The sequence below is a fragment of the Lacerta agilis genome, chromosome 14 (genome assembly GCF_009819535.1).
Source record: "Lacerta agilis isolate rLacAgi1 chromosome 14, rLacAgi1.pri, whole genome shotgun sequence".
Taxonomy (NCBI): Eukaryota; Metazoa; Chordata; class Lepidosauria; order Squamata; family Lacertidae; genus Lacerta; species Lacerta agilis.
Window position 1 is genome coordinate 14,547,130 of NC_046325.1, and position 27,965 is coordinate 14,575,094.

General features: G+C 46.9%; 4 protein-coding genes across 6 annotated transcripts; 1 reads left to right on the forward strand and 3 right to left on the reverse strand.

Annotated features, from left to right (window-relative positions):
* Positions 1–28: 28 nt before the first annotated feature.
* Positions 29–4,838, reverse strand: HCFC1R1 (host cell factor C1 regulator 1). Of its 3 annotated transcripts, none has more exons than XM_033170946.1 (6): positions 4,673–4,838; positions 2,776–2,966; positions 1,666–1,716; positions 1,090–1,254; positions 856–1,015; positions 29–753 (listed from the first exon to the last, which is right to left on the reverse strand). In XM_033170946.1, the coding sequence occupies exons 2-6, from the start codon at positions 2,964–2,966 to the stop codon at positions 715–717; spliced, it is 606 nt and encodes a 201-aa protein (XP_033026837.1). In that variant the 5' UTR covers positions 4,673–4,838; the 3' UTR covers positions 29–714. The 3 variants fall into 3 exon arrangements, with proteins under 3 accessions (XP_033026837.1, XP_033026834.1, XP_033026835.1); XM_033170943.1 differs by having other exon boundaries at positions 842–1,015; positions 4,673–4,829; XM_033170944.1 differs by lacking the exon at positions 4,673–4,838 and adding an exon at positions 4,072–4,330 and having other exon boundaries at positions 842–1,015.
* A 1,288-nt stretch (positions 4,839–6,126) lies between these two features.
* THOC6 (THO complex 6) lies at positions 6,127–14,228 on the forward strand. Its single transcript, XM_033170948.1, has 12 exons — positions 6,127–6,242; positions 6,339–6,403; positions 7,939–8,042; positions 8,137–8,174; positions 8,271–8,319; positions 8,413–8,484; positions 8,876–8,978; positions 10,435–10,484; positions 11,244–11,306; positions 11,846–11,956; positions 12,207–12,335; positions 13,976–14,228. The coding sequence occupies exons 1-12, from the start codon at positions 6,127–6,129 to the stop codon at positions 14,057–14,059; spliced, it is 984 nt and encodes a 327-aa protein (XP_033026839.1). The 3' UTR covers positions 14,060–14,228.
* Positions 14,229–14,840: 612 nt separating this feature from the next.
* Positions 14,841–19,273, reverse strand: LOC117059316. The gene is made up of 7 exons (XM_033170949.1): positions 18,537–19,273; positions 17,830–17,911; positions 17,352–17,375; positions 17,146–17,208; positions 16,156–16,420; positions 15,607–15,757; positions 14,841–15,285 (listed from the first exon to the last, which is right to left on the reverse strand). The coding sequence occupies exons 1-7, from the start codon at positions 19,056–19,058 to the stop codon at positions 14,872–14,874; spliced, it is 1,521 nt and encodes a 506-aa protein (XP_033026840.1). The 5' UTR covers positions 19,059–19,273; the 3' UTR covers positions 14,841–14,871.
* A 923-nt stretch (positions 19,274–20,196) lies between these two features.
* LOC117059317 (zymogen granule membrane protein 16-like) lies at positions 20,197–26,495 on the reverse strand. Its single transcript, XM_033170950.1, has 4 exons — positions 26,277–26,495; positions 22,459–22,543; positions 21,795–21,927; positions 20,197–20,950 (listed from the first exon to the last, which is right to left on the reverse strand). Exons 2-4 carry the CDS (start codon positions 22,517–22,519, stop codon positions 20,590–20,592), a joined length of 555 nt encoding a protein of 184 aa, XP_033026841.1. The 5' UTR covers positions 22,520–22,543; positions 26,277–26,495; the 3' UTR covers positions 20,197–20,589.
* Positions 26,496–27,965: the final 1,470 nt, after the last annotated feature.

Here is a 27,965-nt window from a genome sequence, read left to right on the forward strand (position 1 = left end):
GCTACCCATCCTTTGTTGCCAAGAGGGATTTTTTTTTTGTCATATTGCCATCTGTTGTTACCCTCTGGAATAACATCTTGTTTTCAGCTCTCTGGAAGTAAAAGGTCAAGATGCTGCTCCCGCAAGTAAAGAGAAAATGTTAGTTGATCTTCACACAAACACAATTTTTTTTGGTAGGGTGGGATGGAAGTTAAAATATCAGCTCTCTGATAAGATAAAAAGGGGAACTTCAGAAAGCCCATTACGAAATTGCTTCTAAAAAGCAATATTAATATTTTAAGTCATAGCACCCTGAGACACCACAGTTGCACTTTTTCCTAAGTCCTGGCATCTTTCCTATTGAAACGGTTGGAGCTGTAGACATGGAAAAGAAAACAGCAATATGCACACACACCAGAAACGACCACACACATTTTTACATCTAGTAGAGGGGAGAGGATCAGATTATTGCAGTCGGTTGAAAAATTATGGGTGTTCCTATGTTGCTGTAAAAACATTTGCAATCAAATGTGTTGATGCTGGATAATGATGTCATTTGTTGAAAGTCTGACAGGCCAACCGGAAAAAAAGAGTTTTGGCTTTAGACCAAGATGGGTGAAAGCTCATATTTCCATTTCCTCCTGTATTGCCCCTGCTTCTTGCTGAGGCTGTGCAGGAGAGCTGAGGGAAGATGGGATAGCCATCAATGTCCGGATACTGTGAAAGCCTGAGTTACTAGGAGGGCTCCAAAGGACCACTTCTGTACAAGGATTCCTGTAAGAATGGGAATGCTAGTTACTGATGCAAATGATTATGCTTTCCAGTGTTCCTCTTTGCTTCCCAAGTCTTGTGCTATACTTACAGAGAAAGAAATACTTCTTCAGGCACAAGGCTGACTCCTCCAACAGGCTCTTGTAGGAAGGAAGGATGTGCCAGTATGGGGCAATCTGCCATAATGAATTCCCCATCCACAAGTACACTGTTGTGCTCATCCTCATCTGAACTGACTTCTTCACTTGCTCCATCTTGGTGCAGCCTAAGAGAGAGAAAAAATATCACACAATGATGCTTCCCTGACTGCCCCCCTCACAAAGCAGTGGTCCCCGGTACCTCTGCTGCAGTTCTTTCAGGCGTGCATATGCCTCTTGCCACTTGGGATCTTCATCGTAGAGAGGGAAACCGTTGGAGCTGTAGACATGGTCATTGTCCAGGCTAAGAGAGTTGAAGCGGGCAGCCATCTTGTCCTCTGAGAGGAAGTGTTTGGAACTGGGTTCCCTGTTGAGGCACAGAGAGCAATGGCAAGGAGTCCAGGGTCCAGTGACACCAATCCTGTCCTGTACCAATTCATGCCAAGCTCGCTTTCCCCACTCTGCCCTTCATCATGGCCCATCATGCACTGCAGCACATTAAGGCAAACAGGTGAGCTTTCAAAATTCATTTGACATTTTTAGTGTCGGATACAAAAAGCACACATTTAAATGAAAATTGCATGTTCAATAGTTTATTAATTGTTCTCAGAAAACTACAATGGAATATATTTAATCAGCCAAAAAACAAACAAAAAACCTCTTAAGAAAACATGATGCAATTGCAACCTGTATATGGAAGAAAGTGGAATATGAAGATGGAAGTTTCTAGCCCCAATCACTTCATGCACCATAACTCCTCATCTTACGTCACACTTACTGATCTCTATGCTCCAGATGGCGTTTGAAAGCGAAGGATGTGGACCGGCACCTAAAACAAAAAGCTACAGTTGTACTCGAGACCCAAAGATCTCTGCACGCTAGCTGCTCTTCTCCCACTGGCCTACTCTTTTACCATAATTATAAAAGCTGTGCTTCTTCCTCTTCGCAGATCCCAAAGTCCAAGGGTTTGCAGGGCCCCTCCTTCCTTCCCCACAGCACTGAATTATGTTTTTTTTCTTCTCCCCGCCCACACCCACCCAGGGCCGAAGCTGTGGGGTGGTGAGGTGGGGCCCCGCTAGGGGCGCAGGCAAAGAGGAGGCGAAAATTGGCTAAAAAATATTGATTATTGTCTCATAAGAAAAGGTTTTAAATACAAGTGTGAATTGAATTGGTGGTGGGGGCATTTGGAGGAGAGGCGGAAATAAGAGCTAATTTGTCCATGGCTAGGGGCGCAATCTGGATGGTTCTGCCAGGGGCGCAAGATCACCTAGCTACGGCTCTGCACCCACCCCATGATCTTTAAAGCCCTTTACAGAACCAGAACGCTTGAAGGACTGCATACTTCTTTATATACCTTAAGATCTTTAGCCAAGAATCTTCTACAAGTGTACCTGCCATCTGAGACAAGGTATGAGACAGCAGGAGTGAAATACCGCCCCCCCAGAGAGGCTTGCCTAGTGCCTACTTTGTTATTTTGCTGGCAAGTAAATACATTTTAAATGTTTTACACTGCTGAGTTTCACTGCCTTGTTACGGTTATTTTACCTAAATTGTGTGTGAACTGTATTGTAAGTGCCTTCAGAATATATAAATTCCTGTAATCAATTAAGTAAGTTCCCTGCAAGTTTATGACTGTAGCCCACTGTCTGCCCTTTTGCTTCTTTCCTCTAGAACTAAGCTTCAATATAAAAAGCCCAACAAAATGGCTGCATTTTCCTTCCCGGGCATGTTTTTGAAAGCTTCCAACAGGTTGGTCACCTTTTTGCCTGTGAATAAATGCCAGAGAGGTGGGTGCTATCAAAATCGACTTTTATCTCCCTCAACCCATTCTCAAAATGCATCCTTCCCTCTTCACCCAAGCAAAAAGCCTCATTGTGCACATGCTTACCGGGGCTGCTGTATTTTATTGAAGTTCACCAAGCCCTGGCTTTGCCTTATCCATGGCATTCTGCGTGCTGTGTGTCGCTGCCTGCCGGAGGGCATGGTGTGACTCCAACCCCTGCTCCCAATCAAGAAGGAGCAGCATGTGGATGGGCTGGATGGAATTGGTGGTGATTGCTGGCCAGTTGTCTGATCCATCTGTGAGGTAAAACATGAAGGGGGTTAAACTGACTCTCCTCTGTAGCACTAATCCTGCCCTGAAACACTGTTAGTTCAAGGGAGCTGTTGAATCGCACTAACCTGTGAAAAAGCTGTCTATTTTTAAAAGATGCAAAGTGGAGCTTGTATATTGATGGAAGTGGGTCGTTGTGTGTTAGAAAGGATTTAAGAGAGCATCCTAGGATATACTTGGTTCATGCAGAACACTGACCAGGCCTTAAGAGCCTTCCCATTACCCTGTGTATGACTGAGCATAGCCAATGATCCTCTGAAGCTGTGAACTTTAGGGGGCAATTGATATGAGCAAGGAAGCTGGTCTCACGTGATCGTTTTATTAAGTGGGCCAATTGCGTACTGTTAAATCCTATTTGTTCCTATTTTATCTGTAAGCTGCCTCAAGTCTCCACCGGGGAAAAGGGGTGGTGCATGCATAAATAAAATCCTTTGAAAAGCCACTGCATTAGATGTTGCTTCTGTTGTCTTCAGGCACTTTTCAAGCTGCTCATTTTGAGATGTAAGGCTGAATCCAACATACAAAGCTCCTTCCTGTCTCTTATCAGGTAAGTTCTCTGCAGACGCTCTTTAGGTTTCCAACACCTTAATGAAGCAAAGTGTTTCCATAAGATTTTTATTGTTCAGTCGTGTCCGACTCTTCGTGACCCCATGGACCAGAGCATGCTAGGCACGCCTATCTTTCACTGCCTCTCGCAGTTTGGCCAAACTCATGCTGGTCGCTTCAAGAACACTGTCCAACCATCTCATCCTCTGTCGTCCCCTTCTCCTTTTGCCCTCCATCTTTCCCAACATCAGGGTCTTTTCCAGGGAGTCTTTTCTTCTCATGAGGTGGCCAAAGCACTGGAGCCTCAACTTCAGGATCTGTCCTTCCAATGAGCACTCAGGGCTGATTTCTTTAAGGATGGGTAAGTTTGATCTTTTTGCAGTCCATGGGACTCTCAAGAGTCTCCTCCAGCACCTTAATTCAAAAGCATCAATTCTTCCATCAGAAAGCAGTGGTCTTTATATTGGATAACTCTTAGAAGTTGTGCATAAATCTAGAACGCAGTGTGTCAGATCAAAGTAATACCTGATGGTTGTGTAGGATTCAGCTCTACCATCCTTAAAAGTGTTATGTGTGTGTTTTTTATTTTAAGGTTGCTAATGTGTTAGTGATAACTCTGCAACTGCCCCTTTTTGTCCTAAAGGCTCATGATATAAAAAGGACAGCAGGTCACTCTCCCGTGATCTTTAAGGCTACTTCAGGATAAAGGAAGTTTGCCTTGTCCCGACTAGCGCTTAGCTCTCCCTGCCAAGGTTTGGGAATCCCAGCAGCCTTTGCACTCACAGGCAGCCATTTAAAGGCGCTCCCATGATGCCTTGCTACAGGGCTACCGAAATAACGGAATCCCAAAATGCTTTGCGCTCGCGGAGCCTTGCCACAACCTGGTGGGCGTGTCCACTCCACAGGAAAGGGCGTGGTTATATTCAAGGTGGGGCTGCTGGGGGCCCCTTGATGCTCTGAGGCACGTGCGGCTGCCGCTGTGCGGTGGAAGGAACGTGACGCCAATAACGGTCGGTGCAGACAAGCACGCGCGAGGGGGGGGGGAAGGCGGGTTAGAATGCGGGTCTGGAGATAGCGTCTGCGCATGCGCCGTTAATATAGCAGCAGGGGATTAAAAAATATTTACCGTTCGGAAGTGTGTTGCTCACGCTGCTCTTCACAACGGCGACGCTTCTACAGCAGCCTGGGGAACCAGCAGGGTGTAAACCAGCGACCAAATTTCGTTTTCACGTGACGAGCGAGGAGGGGGGAAACTCTCCGATACTAGCGCGAAGTGTGCCGGGAAACGTAGTTCCTTTTTACACTCGGTCAATGTTGCTTCGACCGCGGAGCCTCCGAATCCCGTCGTGCCTTGCGCTTTCTCGCCGCTCCGGCTCTTCAATCATAGAGACGAGACAAAGTCTCAAGGGCTCGTGCGCGCGCCCCCTAGTGTCCGACTTTGGCATTGGCGGCGTTAAGCGAAGGATAAAGGAAAGCGCGTCGCTCCTGCACCGCCGGTGAATGAATGGAGCGCGGGCGCGTCTGGCTCCCATTGACCGGGGCGGGTTTGGATGAGCGGTTTGCGTGCATACTTAGGAGTAAGTCCCATTGTGTTCAGTGGGCTTGCTCCCCGGACAGTGTGCATAGAGTGTGCGCTTTGCCTGGACTAACATTTGCTGCAATGCGGCTCCTCTTTGTGCTCCGCGCTCAGCATTATCAAGTGGTTTTTAATTTTATTTCAAAGGGAACTCTGCATTTCTGTCAAGCTGCTTTTATTATAAAATCAAACTCAAGGTAGCTTGATAGAAAAAAACATATAAGTACCGCAGCAAAATTAAAACTCAAAACCAAGGCAGCTTACCATCAAAATATAAATCGTGACCAAATTAAACAAGCAGTAGCAAAACAAAAGCGTTATGTTGACCCACGGGGCATTTTAAAAACTCACATTAGATGCAGTGTTTACATCTCCTTTTGTCGAGGGAGCCAGATGATTGTGGGGGTAGGGAACTGGTGGCCCTGCTGATATTTCTGGACTACAACTCCCATCAACCCTGATCGTTGGCCATACTCACTGGAGCTGATGAGAGCTGGAATTCCGCCCCCCCTCAACATCTGGTGGGCCACAGGTTCCCTACTCCTGATGTACCCTATTTAGCCTTGCTGGAAACCCCACATACTTTGGGATCATTTGTCACACCCTTGTGTGAAGCTCATTGGACATGGCAGCCTGTTCTGTGGTTCCATGCACTGCACTGGGATGCTGGTGAGACCAGTGTGTCATACTGGGGAGATCTTACTCACATCTTACCTATTGACATCCAAGGCCAGGCTGCCTAGATCTTCTACACTTTTGTATACAGTATTGCAGGAATTAGCAGAATTGGGTTGTACAAAAAATTGAGCTTGGTCAAGCTCCGCAGCAGGTGGATTTTTGTTTTGCCAAGGACGGAATCTGCTTATACTGTACTGTAGTGCATTCATGGCTTGGGGTGGGACATGCCTGGGCAAATAGAACAATATTTCTTAGGAAAGCAAGAACCAGCATCTATCCAGGCAGCACTTGCTGCCTTGACTTCTCCTGCTTCTTCCTCTTGCCAGATGGATATTCAGCGATCCCTGGAACTCTTGCACATGACTGTCTACTCCCAGAGCGTCTCTCCATGTGGCAAGTACTTGGCAGCCGGGAACAACTATGGAGAGATTGCCATCTTCAGGTAATCCGGGTGCCTCTTAACACAGACTGTGCTCTATTGGGGGAGGGAGGAAGTATCCCTGCATTTTCTCACACCTCTGTGTTTCTTCCTCTCCAGCCTTTCTGCAGCACTGAGTTCAGAGGCCAAGGAGGAGAGCAAGAAGCCGGTGGTGTCCTTTGTAGGTAGGTGAAAAACATAGCCTCTACTGAAATTGTTTTTAAGGTGCTTTTATCGTTTTATTGCTTGTTGCTGCTGCCCTGGGCTCCTTTGGGAAAGCTAATGGGATATAAACAAATAACAACAACAACAACAACAACAACAACAACAACTGCAAGGAGCCCAGGAACTCCCAAGGTGAATTGAGCATTCATTCCCATGCCAACCTGCTTGTTTATTATGGTTGGCCATTTGTGACAATGCCAGGAGCTCCCATAAAGCAGGTCCCCAGGCCCAGCTTCAGCATGCAGCACTGGCTGGGCCCCAGGAGAGCCTGCTGTGGCTAATGCTGGCATCATTTAATTAATAAATAAATTAAAGGCCTGGCCCTGAGATTAGAAGCACTGGGCTGGGTTGCTCCACCCTCCACCCCAAAAAGCCCCCAGCCTTTGGGCCCTTACAAAGGGCCTCTCCATGTGTCATATTTATTGTGCATTCATGATTATTTGTGCTTATGATGGTATCAGGATGGTTGTTCGCAGTCCTGCTTTTAATAATAATAATAATAATAATAATAATAATAATAATAATAATAATTTATTTATACCCTGCCCATCTGGCTGGGTTTCCCCAGCCACTATGGGCGGCTTCCAACAGAATATTAAAAAACACAATAAACCATCAAACATTAAAAACTTTCCTAAACAAGGCTGCCTTCAGATGTCTTCTAAAACTCAGATAGTTGTTTATTTCCTTGACATCTGATGGGAGGGCTTTCCACAGGGCAGGCGCCACTACTGAGAAGGCCCTCTGCCTGGTTCCCTGTAACCTCACTTCTCGCAGTGAGGGAACCGCCAGAAAGCCCTCGGAGCTGGACCTCAGTGTCCTGGCTGAATGATGGGGGGTGGAGACGCTCCTTCAGGTATACTGGGCCGGGGCCTTTTATACAGTATCATTGGGGAGGCATTACAGAAGAACTAATAAAGCAGAAGGATGTGTGGATGATCCAGTATAAATCCAACACACTATTATTGCGCCGATGATGTGTTGCAGCCTACACCTGGGGGGAAAAACCCAACACCTCAGTCTGGAGGGGCCTGTGCATCAGTGCCATTATTCAGTGTCACCGCCTGCCCCTGCCATCCCTCTAAAGTGCCAATCTGGTGACCCTCTCCCTGCCTTGGCATGGGTGGCTGGATGCCTGTGTGATGATTTGCCGTGTTGACATACGTAGCATGACTCCTTTAATTTTAAGGGCCCTTCACTGAGTGGAGCAGTGGGCCAAGTGGTCATCATGGCCTCTCCCTGTCGTAGTCCTGCCCCTGCTGATTGGTAAGCTAACCAAGGGAGGGGGCTCTTCCAGGACTTTCCTTGCCCCAAGGCCCCCTTGAATCTGGCCATGGGCTGCAAGTCCTCTGCAAATGAGATGGAAATAAAATGTGTTCCTGGCAAAGTTAAACTCCGAAACTTCAGGGTGGCAGGCCCGGGGTTTCCCAGAATGCACTTCACCACTGCCATGCCCAAATCCATCCATTTCAGGTGCTTCTTCTTCTTCCCACAGCTCACGAAGGTCCCGTCTATGCCCTGGTTTCCACAGACAGGCAGCTGCTCAGTGCCGGCAATGGGGAAGTCAAGGCCTGGAACTGGAGTGAGATTGTGAAGAAGGTAAGGGTGGTTGGCTTATCGGTTCCCCTCCCACATCTCTCCCTACTTCCTTTGGACTGTGTTCCTCTTAACCTTCTTCCTCCTTCTGCCGCAGGGTTGCAAAGAAGCCTGGAGCAGGAGGCCGCCTTATGGGTATAACTTTGATTTCCCCCTTTCACCATTGCCATCTTTTCTTCCTCTTTATGCATGTACAGATGGCAAAAATTCTCTCTTTGCTTTTCTGCTCAGGAGCAGCTTGGAGGTGCCAGAAATCAACAGCCTTCAGCTGAACCTCAAGGTACAGGCACAGTGCAATATTTGGGAGGGTTCGGCATGTTTCAGTCATCTGCCTCGGCCTCATTCTTGCCGTTTCTCCTCCTTCCTCCTTCAGGATAATAGTCTTCTAATGGCTGGGGGAGACTGTTCCATTCACATGATGGATCTGGAATCTGGCGCCTTTACGGTGAGTCCTGCTTCTAGCATCATGGGGCTGATGAAATGCGGGGAGAGAGGAGGTTTTATTTTTTTAAGGCAGCTCTTTCTCATCTGCTACAGGGGCTTCTCATTAGAGTACCCCCAAATTGTTATTATAAACTGGAAATAAATCCTCTTGATCTGTCAAGTTCTCAATTTCATTAGTCAGTTTCCAGACTCCAAGGCTTTTTCCCTTGCCTATGGTTACTGAAAACTTAATAAAAATAGCTTTTCAGGGTTCTGTGTTGTTCTGCAACAGCAATAGAGTATCATAATACAATTTCTCAGTTATTCTGTAGCATATCTTTGCAACCTCCAGAAAGTGTCCTACCTCCATCCATTGCAAGTTATACTCTGTTTCATCTCTCTCTCTGTCACAGCATGAATATCAAGGCCACACCGATTATATCCACTGCCTGGCCCTTCGAGACCAGCTCAGAGAGTGCCTGTCAGGGAGTGAGGATGGCACTGTGCGCCTTTGGGGTGAGGCTCTGCAGCCCCCTTGCTGCCTGCTGTTTCTTTTCCTTCTGTACCTCCCTCAGACTCCAGATACCTGCATTTGTTTCTCTGAGAGATTGTCTCCCCATATAATCCCCACCCTTTGCTTTAAAATCAGTTGGGCAGATCCTGCTGAATGTCCCATCTCCGAAGGAAGCCAAATCTGAACCTTGTCAGGGTAGGGCCTTGTCAGTGGTGATGACCCCGCAGTCATGAAACAGGCTCCTTGGTTACTTATGTTCATCGATTTGAATATGACTTTGGCAACATCCACACCATACATTTAAAGCGCTGTGATACTTCTAACAGATATAAAAAAAACCCTGTGAACCGTAGTTGGTCAACAGTGCAGGAAACTGTAGCTATGTGAAGTCAGCACTCTGAGCAAACCACAGTGCGCAGGATTCTCCATGACTGTTAAAAGCGATATCATACTGCTTTAAATGTATGCTGTGGATGTAACCATCTTTGGGCATCCCATCTGTGTCTTTTAAACTTCTGTTCTCTGTTATATGGCTAATGGTCGTAAGGTTTGTTCTAACTCTTCTTGGAGAGTCCAGAGGAGGGCAACCAAAATGGTCAAAGGCCTGGAAACGATGCCTTAGGAGGAACGGCTTAGGGAGCTGGGTATGTTTAGCCTGGAGAAGAGAAGGTTAAGGGGTGATATGATAGCCGTGTTCAAATATATAAAAGGGTGTCATAGAGAGGAGGGAGAAAGGTTGTTTTCTGCTGCTCCAGAGAAGCGGACACGGGGCAATGGATTCAAACTACAAGAAAGAAGATTCCACCTAAACATTAGGAAGAACTTCCTGACAGTAAGAGCTGTTCGACAGCGGAATTTGCTGCCAAGGTGTGGTGGAGTCTCCTTCTTTGGAGGTCTTTAAGCAGAGGCTTGACAGCCATCTGTCAGGAATGCTTTGATGGTGTTTCCTGCTTGGCAGGGGGTTGGACTGGATGGCCCTTGTGGTCTCTTCCAACTCTATGATTCTATATCTTAGATTCCATGTTTGTTTGCTCATAGAAGTTTCTTGAAATACAGGGTGGATGTCACTTATTTAAAGCTGATTCAGACAGTATCTTCAGAATGTTTTGGGTGAGCCAGTGCTACAGGGATCCCACTGCTCCATTTTCTTCCAATCTCTTTAGATGATCAGTTGCTGACACCCCCTTTGGCTTGTGTTCTAGGACTGGGATGGTGTATATGCAACATAGGAAGCTGCCTTATACTGAGGCCTGCGGTCCATCTAGCTACATGTTGGCTATAGTTAATGGCAGTGGCTCTCTGGGGTTTCAGGTGGGGTCCCTCCCATCCCTTGCTGGAGATGCTGAGGATTGAACCTGGGTCTTTTTGAATGCAAACAGATGATCTGCCACTGAGCTACAGTTGACTAGACAAACCATGGATCCCCCCCCTTTTTCTCCTCTCTCTCTCTCTTTGCAGATGTACGTACTGGGGGTCAAGTTCAATCAATTGAAGTACATAAATATGAGGTGATGTAATAATAATCATCAACATCTTTATTTTTAATATAAGAAGGCATCAAACAATAATCATAAAGGAAAACAAACAATAAAAAATTAGTCAGTTATATCAAAGCAAAATTAAGTATACGGCTGGATATTTTCCTGAGGTTTGTCATTCCAAAACATCATAAATAATCTCTGTTGTTCCATAGATTAGGTTGACTCTTGTTATTTATGCATTCTCCTGTAATATGTCAGTTTAGATAATGGAGCTATTATATTCCATGTTTTATGAAACCACTCAGATAAATAGTGGTCTGATTGACCACTATACTGATCTTAGCAGCAGTGAGAAAGATTAATATCCCATTTCCAAATCACCATCCAGGACTAAACCCTTTTAGATAACCTTATGAGGTATTGCAGTTTTATCCCATTTCCATCTGCCCCAGGGAACACAGTGCCTTCCTATGCCTCCCCGTTCTTCCATTCTCCATCTATCCAGAACATATTTATAAAATTCACGAAGTAGAGAAAAACATGCAAACTAAGCTGCTGTTATCATCAAAGTGTTTGCAACTTCTCAAAACAACAGTCCCTAATAAAAACTAGGAACCTATATTAACAGTAGGCCACCTCACACTTACGATCTCATAGTTTATCGAAGAGAAACCTTTGAGGAAATGGAGCCCTTACTCATTTCCGATAACCAGTGTGACCAGCTTCACCACTTAACCATTGCTTCCTTCAGCCACCTTCCCCTAATGCTCCCCTCAACTCCCTTAGGAATGCAATAGGCCGCAGAACGGGAAGTGGATCCGTTGCTTGGCAACCGAGTCCGACTGGATGGTGAGTTCATTGACTCTTGGCTGCAGAAAGAGAACAGCCTAAATATCCCAAGATGTATTGAGCTGGGGTGCAGCAGTGTAGGAGGGAGGGAGGTTGTTCGCTGAGCCTTGCGGTTCTCGGATGTCGCATGGCATGTCCAGAGATGTTGGCTTCCCCTTTCTTTGGAGCTCCCTGTTCTGCCCATATTTTATGAAACTGGCGTTGGAAGCAAGGGGGGCTGCTGACATTTGCAATGGACAAGTGTTTGGTGCATTGGGCGGGCAAAAGGGCTCTTGCAGAGAGAGCTTTTGTCACCGGCAGGTTGTAGGTTCCCTAAGGCAGCCAGCCGTCTTTCACTTTTTCAGATCCGGGACACCGCTTTAACATGAATTTGAGGGACCCGTTTCTTAATGTTTCCCTTAGGTTTGCATGGTGGCTGCATCCTGCTGTTGTGACTCACCTTAGACCAGGCCCTGGCCCTAGTATGGAGGGCTCTGACTTGCTGGTTTAAGATCCCTCCCCTCAGGTGCCCAACCCTTTTCCTGTTGCTCCTTCCACAGGTGTGTGGTGGAGGCCCAGCGCTCACTCTGTGGCACCTGCGGTCCGTCACACCTACCACGATATTCCCTGTGCCCCAGTGTCAGCAACAAGTCATGTTCTACCAGGACTTGGTGAGTCATCCCCCCTGGGGGCTGGGGGGCACGCAGCCTCCCATCTTGCTGGCTTCCTCATTCCCTTGATTCCTGCATTTCTTCCCCCTGCTCCTTTGTTGTTACTCCTTCATCCAACCAGTCTTACTTCCCCTTCCTTTGATCTTCCCTTTTGCGCTCAATTTTATTTTTTTTATAAAAATGGTTTCATTGCCACCCACCCTTTCACTCAGCACCCTCTTTCCCCACCCTGATGATCTGTCTTCCGCAGATTCTCTCAGCTGGCCACAGCCCCACCATTAACCATTTACAGATCAGTGGGGAAGTGAAGGCCCAAATCCCCTGCATCCCACGTTGCATCCACTCTCTTTCCATCAACGAACATTCGCCAGAGCACAAGGTAAGCTCCTGGGAGGCAGGAGGGTGTCTGGCCTGCAAAGTGAGGCAGCTCGAATTCTGCTTGGAAGGGGCAGGGCTTAACTTTGGCAGGTAGGACTTTGGACATGGGGGAGGGGCTAAAATAAGAATGTGCCAAGCTTCCCAGGAGCAAGGGGGGGCTTGGTGAATGAGAGGCGGGTTGTCACTTGGGGTTGGACCTGCAGAAGTAGTGAATTTGGGCTTCGGTTTGTAGAAACCCAGAGGTCTGGACAGCCAAATGGTGAGTTTGTGGGACCCTCGCACCCAGGAAATGAAAGCAACTATATCCCATCTTTTTGCCGTATAAAGTGGAACTCTCTCAAGGCAGCCGACAAACCAAATTTAAAACACAGCTATCAGTAAACGGCAAATTATCTTGGGAAAAGTATGTAAAATACAAACAAACCTGAAGCGATTGTTAGGATATTGGTACAGACCGAGCTGCAAAAGCAGCAGCGAGGCTGGTATGACTTGTGTTTTTCCCATGAGAAAGACAGCTGTTTTGTCTGCTTTCTCAACCATGTGATATCTTTACTTTCACTTTCAGTTCTGGCTCAAGAGATGCTAGATGTGTTATGCACAGCTCTGACTTACTGAGCTAGCAAGCAGAGACATACTCTGCCTCTTACCTACAATAAAATAGTTTAGCCTTAATGGCTTGTGTGTGTTGTTCTTCACGCTGCGGAACAATCGCATATCAATGTGCCACTGGACTCGAGTAGCCAGGAATGCACTCAGGCTTCGTCCCTGCGGGTCAGTCTCACAACTTGCCCTAGCGGGACATTTGCTAACAGCGATATCCGTGGCACAGAAACCAAAACCGCATTGGAGAAGCAGACAATAATAAGGGGGTGCCCCATAGGCCCATTGAACCTAAGAGGTTGAACAGAGGTGTTGAAATAGCAACAGAAAGGGAGCCATATGTGCTCCATAAGAGAGGGAGTTCTCCAGTCTGGGTGCAGCAACCAAGAAGACCCTGCCCTGCATACTTGCCTGTTCTGCGTTCCTCGGCCTCCATCAGGTCTGACTTGGGGTAGGCAGAGGCATGTGGGAGAAGATGGTATTTTACTAGGACTGGGGTGGGGGTGGGAACCTTTTGCAATCCAGGGGTCCCTTCTAAGAAACATTCGGAGGGTCATATGCAGGGACTAGAGACTAAAAGTTGGGGTGGGGGGCAAGGAATGTAATTGTTACCCTAGGCTAGTTCCTACACGCACTCATACTCCCCTCCAGGCAAACAAGAGGCATTGCCAGAGTTCAAGGACGCATCCCAGCCAGGCAATAAAATAAAATAAAATAAATCACTCAAGGAAGGGTGCAAAGCAGGACCACTGAGGGCCTGGCCTGGGAAGAAGGTGTGTGGCCTGGGGAGAAGGAATGTGGCCTGGGGAGAATCCCAAGGATCGGAGACCTGGAGGACTGGATGTGGTCCCTGGCCCTGAGGTTCCCCAGCCCTGGGCTTGAGTACTTGCTGTTTTCTGATGGGCAGAACAATGGTTTTGTTTCCGTGGCTGGTGGTGGTAGAGAGCAAAGGGGTGGGCCAAGGTTAGAAGCAGAGTGGGTGGGCCTTCTGCTTCCCCACACCCGATAAACCTCTCATCTTCCCTTCCTCTTCGCCATCAGGTGCTGACAGCTGCCGGAAGCAGCCACCGCATCGACGTCTTCACCAACTTTGGTTACCGGGCCTTTTCCCTCACCTTCTCTTAAGGCTCGGATGATTCCGTTTCCTGTTAGAGGAGTGCCTGGGCTGCTACGTTCAGGGATGAGTGAGCCACAGCTAGCTGGACTGTCAGTTGGGAAAAGGAGGCTCTTCGCTAAGGAGGAAGAAACCCCTGGACTTGCTTGGGAATGAACTTCATGGGTTTTAAAGTTGTGGTAAAAAAAAAATGAAAAGGAATTGGGAACTGTGTTTATTGTAACTAGCAATCCCCAATTCCACAGTCAGGATAAACCTTACATCACAAGGGAAGAAGCTGTTGAATCTATTTCGAGTTAAGTGCATTAAAACAATTTTTTAAAGACTGAAATATGGGTGCCCTCGGGATGTTTGTTGTTATGTCTTTGTCCTATCCTTCCTTCGAGGAAGCACAGAAAGTTCCCTTCTTGTTCTCTCAAAAACCTTGTGTAAGGTAGGTGAATCCGAGAGGCGATGGCTGACACAATGTTCAGCTTTGTGGCAGAACTTGAACTCGGGTCTCTCCAGTCCAGCACTCAAGCCTGGGGACAGGGACTCGAGGGCCAGGACAACAACTCCCATCATCCCTGACCATTGGGCAGTGCTGGAAGTTTTAGTCCCACAGCATATAGAGGGTTACAGGTTCCTCATCCTGGCAAGGCATCACATCGCAGTGACTCATATGGAGCTGATGGAGCAGGTGGGCAAGAATGTCAAGGAGTAGTTCAGATGTCCTCCCTTTTTGACACCCCTCTGTGGTCATGAGGTCTGGAATTGTGGGAAAGCTATGGCAGAAAGGCCAGTTCCTTTCTGGATTTCTAGTCCTTCACACAGGACTCAGCCTTTACGCTTCAGATATTTCCACCTCCTCATACAGGTGCTCATCCTGCATCCTCTTCAGCTCCTTCAGATCTTCCTGGTGACTTTCTTTAAACTCCCGGAGAGCCGCCATCTTCTCCTCAAACTCTCCACCGGCACAGTGGTCCTGCCGTTCGTGATCCGGCAGAAGGTATCCCACGGGGTCGGCCAGCATCACTTCGACCTCACGGCACAGGACCTCCAAGGCCAAGGGGCCATAGGTGGAGCTGCTGGATTTGTAGCACCTGTTGAAGAGGTTGACGGGCTGCAGGAAGTAGTGCGGGAGATTCCCCTTGGTGAGGGTGTGGCGTAGGAGCCTCAAGAGGGTTTCCAGGGAGGACAGTAGAGTCTCCCACTGTTCCTTCTGCGGGTAGATTTCACAGCACCACAGCAAAATGGTCTGCAAGAGGAAGAGAGGAGGGAAATGTTAGGTCTTTGTGGCTCTTAGAGGTTCAACAGCATGGGCAGTTCTGGTGTGCTTCAATGTTAAGACAACAGGAGGCTGGGAAAAAGGAATGTGGAGGGCATCATATTGCTGACTCCTTGGTTAAGTTTTCCTCCATTTTGAGTAGAAGTAAATATAAGGGCCTTGATATCAGGTTCCAAGTTTGTGAAAGAGGCCCCTGAGGGGATGGTAAACACTGGCCTGGACAGATAGCACTGCTTTCATTTCGGTTATTTTACCTCACCAGTCGGTGCAGCATTTAATTAGGAGGTTCACCTTGAGGTGGTAGGAAGTCAAGATTTTGCCATACTCCGGCGTCCATTTTGTCAGGTTGACAAACTTAAGCAGTCTCAAAGCCGCCCTCCTCTGCCCGCCATCAGCGTCGACATCCTCAAGAATCACAGTCTCGGCATGGCTGAAAGAGAGCCTGGGCCCAGGCCAAGATGGGCTCCATTAGAACACACAGTTTATGGGAAAAGCAAACAGTTCCTTAGCTGAATGAACTCCTAATAGCCATTAGCTCCTATTGTTACTGCAGGAGGCAGAAATGAGATGGTATTAAAAATGAAAGGTTTGTATTAAAAAGAAAGGTTTGATATTTCAGTGGAAGCTTAACATATCTTGCCTTAAGATAAAGGGCCTTTTTTGGGGGGGGGACCCCTTTTATTAAACTTCAAAAATAAAAATTGAGCCAAAAGGTCAAACTTTGACTACTAAAAAAGTTGCCCGTTTCTGAATGCATGCCAAGCGCTGCTTTTCCACCAGTGGGTAACTATTCCTTTGCTCCTTCTCGGCTGCTAAGTTTGTTTGCTTTTTTTTTTTTACCTCCAAAATCCTCCCTTGGCTATCAGCTCCGGTCCAACTTCCTGAACGACGGCTGCTTTCCGGAGAAAGCTTTTCTTTTCGTTGGCCAGGTCCCCATCCCACCAGTCAGAAAGGTGGGCGAGGTCTTCTCTCAGCCACTGGTTGGAGAGCTTGAAGGCTCCCTGGATGGCAGGGACCAGCTTCACTGGGACAGTTTCAGTCCCTTCAAGGAAAACCAACTGGATGGCAGGACTCCCCAAATTCAGGGCCTCCAGTGTGATGTTCTCTGCAGAGGGCACAGACAAAGCACAATTGCCCCCAGGAATCAAGGGGAAGGAACAATAAAGCTATTTAATACATTTTTCATTTCTTCAGTGCCTTTCTTGAGGGTTGTGGGGATACCTACAGCAGTGTGCAGCCTACGAATCTTAATGGTAAAGCAGTCATGGCATTACAACAGTGTAATAGAAACACAGGCAAACAGTCAAAACAAAATAAAAAAATTATTTCCAGTAGCACCTTAGAGACCAACTAAGTTTGTTCTTGGTATGAGCTTTCGTGTGCGTGCACACTTCTGCAGATACAAAAGCTCATACCAAGAAGAAACTTAGTTGGTCTCTAAGGTGCTACTGGAAATAATTTTTTACTTTGTTTTGACTATGGCAGACCAACACGGCTACCCACCTGTAACAGGCAAACAGGTAATAGCAGCAAGGCAGTCCTGTTACTCTCCCAAGAATCCAAAAGGCTAGGTGATCAGAAATATTTTTATTTAGGTATAAAGTCTGTCCCTTATACAGAAGGATAGGTGGCAGATCTGCGATCTGGTTACCTGTCTCCACTCCAGAAGAGGTCATATTCTGTCCGCAGAGCTCTTCCAATGCAATTTTAAAATATATTCATATCTCACCGGTTAATTATTGAAGGAAGGTGTTGGCAAGGACAGTACTCTGATGTTTTTACATTTGAGGTAATCGGCAATAAACATATGTCTCAAAAAAATAGACTCACGTCTCATCCTGTTGTCTATCTTGGGTACACGGGAGCGGAAGAGTTTTTGCCGGAACACAGGATCTAAGGGTCAAGGGGGAAATTCAAGGAATGCTGCTAAGTTCAATTATATATTTGGGAATAAGCAACCGTAGGCCAAATCCAGCCCCCCTTGCAAATGGCTTCTCCCAATGGGAAAAATACTTTCTACATGTTTTTGGACTTACCATTTTGCCGGGGATGGGTGTACTCTGGGAAGGCAGGAAAGACAAGTTCGAGAAAATGAGTTAATGGAGAATTGCGAATGGCCTGACATTCAGGCTCCCAAACCCCTACTCCATTGTTTCCTAAAAAGGATCGCTCTGCTTTTAATTACATGACAAGTGGAAATTCACTTCAACGGGTGCAGCTTTCAACAGCGTGGTGATAGGATATTAAGCCTGTTGAATTTCCTCCTGTTGCATAAATACAGGGTACCTGTTCAGAACAAAGGTGGCAACCTGAATTTCTTTAGGATGGCTGCCGGGTCTCCTTAGAGGAAAAGCACCTGTAAGTCCAGGTCTCTGAGGGGTCGGATTGTGAGCTTTACAGAATAGCATGCTATAACGGGGGTGACTAAGTTTGGGAGTTCAATCTGCCCCTCTCTCAAGCAACCCTCAGACCAAAGGAAATGTTAGCACACCACCTGCGCTGACGTGGCTGTACCTGGGTCCAAAGCGATTTCTATATGTTGGTGAAAGTCCACCAAGATTTGAACAGGGTCCAGGTGGTGGTGGCTGAGGCTCTCCTAGGCAAAGAGAAAACAAAGCGGGTCGCTGGATTTTGCATCCTCTTGAGTTGGAGAAAGGAAACCCCCAGATCCACCAGGAGGGTGAGGTGTGGATTCAGCAGGTCTTAGCTGAGCTGGGGCTACTACACCAGTGTAAAACCCACACTCCCTGGCTGTGCTCACGCCAGCATAAAGCCCAACCTCGGACTACACCAGCCTAATTTTAGATGGCATAATTTAAGACAGTGGAAATTTTACCAGCTTCCCATAGCCTTGGATTGTTCTGCCCATCTCTAGGTGGTTTCACAGTATAAAAGGTACGGTACAAATAAATCAAGTTAAACTGACTTAAAAATGTGAGCTGAACATTCAGGTATCAGAAGTTCCACCAAGTTAGTGATACCCGTATGATGGTAGTTTTAGTTTATATTGATATTCCGGAGGATTTTACTTAATTGTTTTGTACCACTTCAAAATGCTTATTTTTAGTTCTCTTTTTTGTAAATATGTGTGATACTTTTATAATGTCCTAAACTGTCTTACAGACTTTTTTGAAGTATGAAGTGGTATATAAACTACTACTTAATCATCATCATCAAATTAAAATAATGGGGATGGTGCCAGTCACTCTGTCGAAATGTACCTTGCACTCATCTAAGACATCCAGGTCTTCCTCGTCGTCCTCATCCTCCAGGCGCTCCGCTTGCCGGTGGCAGTGGACTTCCACGTAAGTCTCCCCGAAAGCCTCGAGGTCCACAAGGACTTTGGTGCCCCATCGAAACACGGGCAACCCTTGCTCGCGGAAAATGTAGGTGGGCAGCTTCCTTTCATAGCTGCCAGGCTCCTTGGCGACGCCCCCACTTGCGAGCGCCAGCTTGGGGTTATACCTCGCGGGGATGAGGAAGTCGAAACCGTTGGAACTCCCCTCCACTTGAAGGTGCAGCCCTTCCCTGTGGCTGCCTACCGGGATGGGGTCGTTGGGGTAGAGCCCGCTGCTGGATTCATAGGCCCATTTTACCATCTTCTCCACCGTGCTTTTTACCACGAAGAAATTCTTCCCGACCCTCCAGCCTTTGTCCCCGGACAGGAAGACCCTGTCGGCGTAGAACTGCTGCAGGATCCCCTCTCTCTGGCCGGGAGGATCCCCCTCCCCGCTCATTGCCATGGATCCCTCTGAAATCCTGCTGCTTCTGCTGTTGTATCGCCTGCCTCTCCTCCCTTCTCAGCTTTCACTTTCCCTTCCTGCCGAGGTCTGTTCATTCACAGACATTTTTTTGCTCCTGGCTGTCAGAGATGGGAAGGGGGTGGGACGCAGAAACCAGCTTTTTTACTTTCCTGCAAAGTGAAAGTGAAGCGTTAAACTCTCCAAACAGAGATCTCCCCTCCTCCTCTTCCCCTGATTTTAGGTGGATATTATTAGCCGAGCCAACCCCATAAACTGTGCTGGTCGCTCCCACTCATTTTCCTTCCTGGGAGGGGAAATGACAAGCCGGAAGAGTTAGAAGAAGCCACACCAAAATTTCCTGCCTGGAAGCGATTCTCTAACATAGGAACCAGGCATCGTGCCAGTGGAGTTTCTACCCATTTTGCTGCCCGAGGTGAGAGATTAGCCCGAGGTGAGAGATTAGTTGTTTCTTTTCCCTCTTCCCTCTCCCTGGCCCATTCCAGACTGGCAGTGGGACAGCACGCCTGAGGGCAGCAGGCTCAGCTTAGGGGGCAGAGGGCAGATTGTGTGGCACACAACAGCGCCATCATCATTTTGCCGCCCCCCCCCCCCGTATCGCCCACTGAGGGCCTTCTGGTGGTTCCCTCATGGCAGGATGTGAAGTTGCAGGGAACCAGGCAGAGGGCCTTCTCCATAGTTGCTCCTGCCCTGTGGGATGCCCTCCCAGCAGATGTCAAAGATCTGGAAGTGGGGGGCAGGGAGTGTTCCTACTGCAGGCATGGAGCACTGCGCCCCCTCACAAAATGGAAGGAGAAACCAACCCATGGCTGCCTGGCAAGTGAGACACTTTCTTTTTGCCCCTTGCCCTCATCCCACCTGGGCTCTGGTGGTCCCTGTCAATCATGTTCAGTTACCGCCCCCCAGACGATGAACTTGGAGATGCTCCTTCAGGTATACAGGGCCGAGGCTGTTTAGGGCTTCAAAGGTCAACAGCAACACTTGAGTTTGTGCTCGGAAACGTACCGGGAGCCGATATAGATCTTTCAGGACCAGTGGAATACAAAATACGAACCATCCTAGCAAATTCAGACTTTAAGTAAAACCGTTAAAACAAAGGACATATTCTGTAAGAGTTGGCAATGTTTTATTGTGTACGTAGGTGATAAGGAACATGACTGGCAACCGCTATCATTGCATGGACACAATGGGATGAGACAAAAAACAGGGGCTGTTATTTACCACAATATGCTCCATAATGGATAGGATACTAATGTTGAATAATACAGTCCTGTTATAAGGGAGAAAATACCATACGTATTGTATTTCCTTCTTTCCTTCTTCTGTTTTGGTTGATGTGTTCTACACATTTATATAAATATATATAGCACGAATCTCCCTGCCACTTCACTTCCAGTTCTCTTGACTTCCAGCTTTACCTTCTCCCATAATCCCTCTGAGGAAGGCAAGAAAACTCGGGTGCTTTTATTGATACCCACGGAGACGCTGAAGGCAGATGGATCCGAGTTCTGTCCTATGGGCTGTTATTCTTGGTGTGTGGAGAGCCAGTGGATTGATCCCACCCTCCAATTCCTCCTTCTTTGTCCCAGTGGAACCCAACAGCGCTGACCAAAGGCCCTGAGCGGCCGCTGATGTAGCGCAGGACGGTGTTTGGGAACAAAGGCTCAGCGTCAAAGGGGACCCCCAAACCAGAGCCAGCCCCATAGTCAAAGACACGGCCGAGGTTGGTGCGGAAGGCAATGTACTCCACAAAGCTTCCGAAGCGGCCCAAGACTTGCACGATGCCTTCTCCAGGAAACAGCGGCATCACAGATTGGCTCCCCGAGGGGTTCCCTTCAATCCTGGACCACAGGCCACCGTAGCGGACCTGGATGCTGCAGTGACAAGGGACGGATTGCGGTTAATTAAGGCCACCACCTTCTGAGGGACAGTGTTTAACAGCTGCATCTCAGGTAGAAACCAACGGACAACCACTTTTAATTACCACCCAGGATTCGCCACCATTTGTACATCGTCAGTTCTCAGTCAGCAGGGAAGTCACACAGGAATTTCTGGGCCCGGTTACACTAGAGAGAGCCAGGGGCTTGCATAGGTCTCAGTGTGGCGCTTTGCAAATCCCGACAACCAGGTGAATGGGTCACCGGATGTCACTGTGATCTGATGTCAGGCGACTGACAGCTCGGTGGCCCCGCAAGGAGGTGGGGGAGATAAGTGTGCCACCCACTGGCCGGATGCAGTACCACCACCCCCAGCGCTTCAGGGAGCTATGAGAATCCTGATACTCAGCTGATCTTCCAGGTGAGTAGAAACGGGTCCCCTGACATCATTGTGATATCAAGCGATTGACAGGTCTGCGGCTCCCACCTTCCTGTAAAACTTGGCTGGATCAAATTCCCCATTCCTGCTGTCTGTGGCTTGGGTCCTCTGCCCAACCCAAATCTAGTGGCAAGAACCACTCCTCTTCCCGTAAAGCCTTTGCTGCTGTATATCCTGTGGGTTTATCCACATGTGGGTTTATTCACACTTACCCAGCATTTTTCTTCTTCTGTATTTACAGATGAGGTGTTACTTGGGAGGACTGATCCTGCCCATGCTATTTACTCAGAAACGTGCACCACTGTTTTCAGTGACATTGAGGCTCCCCAGTCACTGAAGGTCCCCTCTGCTAACCTCGCTGAATCTGCCAAACACAGGTAGCATCCAAAAAGACACACAAACCTCAGTATATACTTGTTGTTTGCCTGTATCCTCAGAGCTGTTATGGGACCATCCAGCTGGTTGCTGGACTGGTCAAAATGTTCCCCACTGCTGCCGCCATATTCTCCGGAGTAAGACGAGGAACTTGCCTGGGCTGGATCCACAAACAGGGATGAGCAACAGGTTAACGAATTAAGAGGCAGGTTGATTTAATCCATTATCGACCCTTTTCTCTAAACTCAAAAAGTCCCAGAAGCTACAACCTTTCACTTCATCCCCTGGATCATTTTGCCTGCCGTTTTCTGAATCTTTTCCAACCTAGCGGCACAGGCTGTTGCTTCTTTTAAACTTCTGTGCATGCTATACCTTGGGAGCCCATTCTTTCCCTCAAAGAATTCTGGGTCCTGTAGTTTGTTAAGGGTTGCTTGGAATTGCATTGCTGTGAGGGATAAACTACAGGGCCCAGAATTCTTTGAGGGAAAGAATGGGCTTCAAATGAGATTTAAAGGCATATACACAGCCTTAGTCCAGCCTTCCAATACATATTCCCTTGCAGCCAAAACAAACACACACACACACACACACACACACACACACACACACACACTGCTGCATATTATCACAACATTTCTTTTAATTCTCTAGATGCAAAATGCAGTAATACCTGGCCCCTTTGTGACCTTACCTGGACTACCAGACACAACATCACGGAGGAGGAGGAGGCTCAGGAGAATGAACACCGGCATCTTGGAAGCTGAAAGGGGGAAGGTCTGGAGGTTTAAAAGAGACAAGGTTACAGCTCACATGGGCTTATCAATTTCTTAACCAGACAGCAAAATGACTGGGCTGTCACCTCTTCTCATGACTGGCAATAGTAGCCTGTGAGAATCTGTGGCAGGGAATATAACATTTATGCAAATCAAATCCAGATTTTTTATTTTAGGGGAGGGTGAGAGGCGGAAGCCATTGAAAGAGGGAATCATTCACTCCAAGAATTGTATTGAAAATAGGAAATACAATCCTCTAAGGAGGGTTTTTCTTTTTCTTTTAATGCTCTCAAGCCACACTATTCTTTTCGAATCAAATTCTCTGCTTACGGATGACTAAGCTCTGAATACAGCCTTGGGTGTATGTAACTTCTGTTTTAGATGCAAACGTCAAAAGAGTTTTCAAAGGAAAAAAAAAATCACCCGAAGCTAAAGAATAAAATGCCATGTTAACAACAATGTATTAAAACACACTTTAAAAAGAAAAAGCACCCTAGGTTCTTTAGGCTGCAATCCTTACCTGGGAGCAAGCCCCACTGATGTTAATGGGGCTTACTTTTGAGTAGAGCTGTACTGGCTTTCGCTGTTACTGTTGTTGTTTTTAACACTTGCTTCCTTCCCCCTTGCTTCCATAGCCATTAAAAAAGAGATATTTATTTATTCCATATTTCCCCCCTTGAAAAATATTGAGAGACGCTGCATTATGTATAGATTCAGCCTTGCAATTTGTCGCTTTGGTGAGCCTACTTACAGCAATGCTTGTTTCTGCAGCAAAACTCCCGCAAATCACCTTGTTCAGGCGGACATGCATCTGACAATGGAAGCGTGTTAGCAGGGTGGACCCCTCCTTGTGTGTCTGCTACTTTACATGCCCAAGAAGGCATTACAAGTTCTTGAAACTTGTCACTCCTGCAGAAAAGGCAACCTTCTCTTTGAGAAAAGTAGTTCCTATTGGTTTGGCACCGGGTTATCTTACTCTGGGAGTTTCGTTTTACCTGCTTGTAGGCACCTGGGCTACCAAACAGTTCCTCTATTGTGATCTAATGTTTCCTGCTACCTGTTCGATGTTCAGAGAGCGGAGATGGATTCCAGAAATCAGAACAGAAACAATCAAAGGTTTCAACTTTCTTTTTATAAACTCCTACAACAAATAAAAGATATGGACATCTCCTTGCAGCCTAGGGTTAAAAACAAAATCTATTGCCTTGACATATTAGAAAATAAAGAGTCTTAAGATTTCCATGCACGCAACTTAAATAGCAATAAAGACAACATAAATGAAATCTGCCGAATCTAAGGTTACCAATTTATCAAGAAAAACAAAGTGGTCTGACCTGTTCATGTGCTTTTAACAGCAGTTTGGGGCAGCACAAAACCAGCCGCTGGAAGTTTTTCAGGGCATGCAGAAATGCACTTAAGCCCTTAACTATTGAACAGGTCCTTTCCCAGAGAGCCAGAGGGGGTGGATTTGAAAGCTGGCACCAACACTCACTCCTCCAAATCTATAAAGACAAAGCAAGCACAGTCTTCATCGGTTTTTAAAAAAGGGAAAGAAAATAAGGCAGCCTTTGATTGCTGACTGGCCCAGCTCCTGGTCCTTTTTTCTGCAGCCTTGTAGGCTGCACGTCAGTGTTCATGATTAGAGTTTGTTGCTTCATTTTTGAACAAAGTCGGTATAAAAAAAAGGGGAGGGAATTTGGCAATCCTTGACCCAGGAAAACCCCAGGAAAGGTCCTATAACTCAACCAGCTGAGAGCAGCCTGTGTATTGTTAAGGCGTGAACCAAGCACCCTAAACTCCAGATGTTTGGGCCAAAGACTCTAGGCCCTTCCTTTTCCTGTTTTTGAACTTCTTCTTCTTCTTAAACCATCTTGCCTACATGGAGGCTTAGCCCACTGAAAAGCAGAGCAGAGGCAAGACTCAGCTGCCCAGGTGTTTGTTTGTTTGAGGTTTAATATACAGGTCTATACACAACCAGCTGTTCTTGCCAGTTGATTGTGGGTGGAGCGACGCCCGCAATTCACACACAGCTTACGAGATCCAGATGTTCCTGCTGGCACCCCATAGCTCCGAGCAAGCAGTGTTAAGAGTCGGAGTCCCTGTCTGAGAGCTGGCTTGAATTTGCATCTCTACATATAAACTGACACATGTACATTTACATCAAACATTCACAGCCAGAGCCTTTCTACTATTTAGCAACTCCTCCGCAAATATGGCAATATTTGGTCCTTTAAAAAAATATTATTCAGTTTTTAACAATATGTAACAACGCATAACACTTATACTTCTTATCTAGATAATACAGAAACAATTAAGAAACATTTCTGATTGAAACATTATAATACTATAAATATTTAAGTATAAACAAGAAAAGAAAACCTAAAAGAGAGGGGGGGAGAAAATAAAGGGGGGATGGGGAAGGGGATGTGATTTTGGAAACCATACAGCATTTCTCAGATACATCAATTAACAATATTTGAGTGGCAGTTTTCCGGTTATAAAAATTGGTGACTCCAATGAGCGTGGATCAGAGATGATTATTAATAGATTAAAGGTCTCCCTGATCTGCCCATCAGGGACAGGTCATGCAGCCACACCCAGGTTTGCAGTGTGAGAAGCTGAAGCAGGACTTTAGCTTCTCTTCAGGCAAGTGGAATTTGCAGTCCCTCCCTAGAAGACAGTACTGTATATACAGCATTAAACCCAACACAGATCTCAGTGACACTTTTCTGCAGAGACACAGAAATGCCACAAGGTGGCAGCAGACACTGCAGAGCTGCCATATAACCTGGGTGGCAGAGCCTGTGTCTGTATTGTTGTTCAGTCGTTCAGTCGTGTCCGACTCTTCGTGACCCCATGGACCAGAGAGCACGCCAGGCACGCCTATCCTTCACTGCCTCTCGCAGTTTGGCCAAACTCATGTTAGTAGCTTCGAGAACACTGTCCAGCCATCTCATCCTCTGTCGTCCCCTTCTCCTTGTGCCCTCCATCTTTCCCAACATCAGGGTCTTTTCCAGGGAGACTTCTCTTCTCATGAGGTGGCCAAAGTACTGGAGCCTCAACTTCAGGATCTGTCCTTCCAGTGAACACTCAGGGCTGATTTCCTTCAGAATGGATAGGTTTGATCTTCTTGCAGTCCATGGGACTCTCAAGAGTCTCCTCCAGCACCGTAATTCAAAAGCATCAATTCTTCGACCATCAGCCTTCTTTATGGTCCAGCTCTCACTTCCATACATTACTACTGGGAAAACCATAGCTTTAACTATACGGACCTTTGTCGGCAAGGTGATGTCTTTGCTTTTTAAGATGCTGTCTAGGTTTGTCATTGCTTTTCTCCCAAGAAGCAGGCGTCTTCTGATTTCGTGACTGCTGTCACCATCTGCAGTGATCATGGAACCCAAGAAAGTGAAATCTCTCACTGCCTCCATTTCTTCCCCTTCTATTTGCCAGGAGGTGATGGGACCAGTGGCCATGATCTTAGTTTTTTTGATGTTGAGCTTCAGACCATATTCAGAAGACAGTATATGCAGCATTAAACCCAACACAGATCTCAGTGACACTTTTCTGCAGAGACACAGAAATGCCACAAGGTGGCAGCATACACTGCAGAGCTGCTATATAACCTGGGTGGCAAGAGTCTGTGTCTATATTAGTTATATTAGCTACTTCATAGACATAATATATGAATAGCAGCCTTTTAAGGACTTGAAACGACCTTATGGTGATTTTACATCACCTGAGTTGATTTACAGATAAGCCATCTTCTGCTGTAGAAATGATCACAATTCCCTCCAGACTGGAAAGTTAACAGGTAATATTTGGCAATATTTTTATCCTGTCATTCCTTTAAGAAACTCAAGGCCCTTTTATCCTCACAAGGAGCCTGCGAGGTGGGGCAGCCTGAGGCTGTGGAAACACACCATAAAGTTAAAGCACAAAGAATCCTGGGAACTGTAGTTTGCGAAGGGTGCTGGGAACTGTTGCTAACTACATTTCCCAGAATTCTTTGGGAAGAGGTGGAGGAAATGTGCCTTAAATTAGCTTTAAATGTATGAGTCCGCTAGGCCCCACCGACAGAGGAGGTGGACCACCAGTGGGTGCTTTGCCCAGGGACTCTTCAAATCTAGAGCTGGTCCGGGAACAAGAATTTGAACCCGGGTCCAACATGTGGTGTTGGCGCTGTGGGTTAAACCACAGAGCCTAGGGCTTGCCTATCAGAAGGTCGGCGGTTCGAATCCCCACGATGGGGTGAGCTCCCGTTGCTTGGTCCCCGCTCCTGCCGACCTAGCAGTTTGAAAGCACGAAGTGCAAGTAAATAAATAGGCACCGCTCCGGCGGGAAGGTAAACGCCGTTTCCGTGCGCTGCTCTGGTTCGGCTTTGTCATGCTGGCCATATGACCCAGAAGCTGTACGCCGGCTCCCTCGGCCAATAAAGCGAGCTGAGCGCTGCAACCCCAGAGTCGTTTGCAACTGGACCTAATGGTCAGGGTTCCCTTTACCTTTACCAACATGTGGTGTAATCTGTGCTGCACCACATGGGTTGTCATTCAACATGAGCTGCTTTGCCCTAGGAGAATTATTCCCAGAGGTTGTAGAGGGAATAATTTCACCGGTTGAATTTCTGCCTCTTACGCACCTGGCCAGAAGGAAATGTGACTTGGTCTGTAGCTGTTGTATGTAAGGGGAAAAAATGCCAGCCTCATGAACACTATTTATGTGCATTTCCTCATTTTAAACCACAAGGAGAAGCATGTTTTGTGACGTCGCCGCTGGAGGACAGGGAGAGGGGAATCACAGAGTGTTTTGGCTTTGAACGGAGGCCCCCTGTGAAATCATAGAGTCTGCGCCATAGAGAGGGAGTTATGAAACAAAATCTGGTCAGTGGGCCGGATCCTGACCTCTCCCATCCCCTGCAGGTGGTTTTGACCAGCGTGTAGTATAGGGATTCCCAAACCTAGCTTCATCCAGGCGGTCTGTGGCATGTTTGCAAAAATGCAATTAAAAATAATCCAGCACATTACAATTGCTACAGTAAGCAGGAAAAAAATATAAGTGGTCTGCCATGACCCTCAGCAATTTTAAAATGTTCTGTGTGGGGCAAAATTTTGGCAACCAGTGGAAGGGAAAGTGCACGACTGTAGCAGTGAAGGTTGCCAACTGACCTATGGCTTTGATTTTAGATTTGCTTTTCAATACAGGAAAAAGCAGAGCAAGCTTTTTGTGGTGCAGAAAAGTCATCTGCTAACCTGCAGGTGAATATACCACCAATAATAACCATACACCAAACGTAACTGGCTGAATATAGTATCACTGTTGCATCATTTTTATCGTAACCTGCGTATATTTACTCACACCAATAATATAACCTAGAATGAAACAAAATGAATCTGCAAAAGATTTTGCAGATTCATTTTGTTTCATTCTA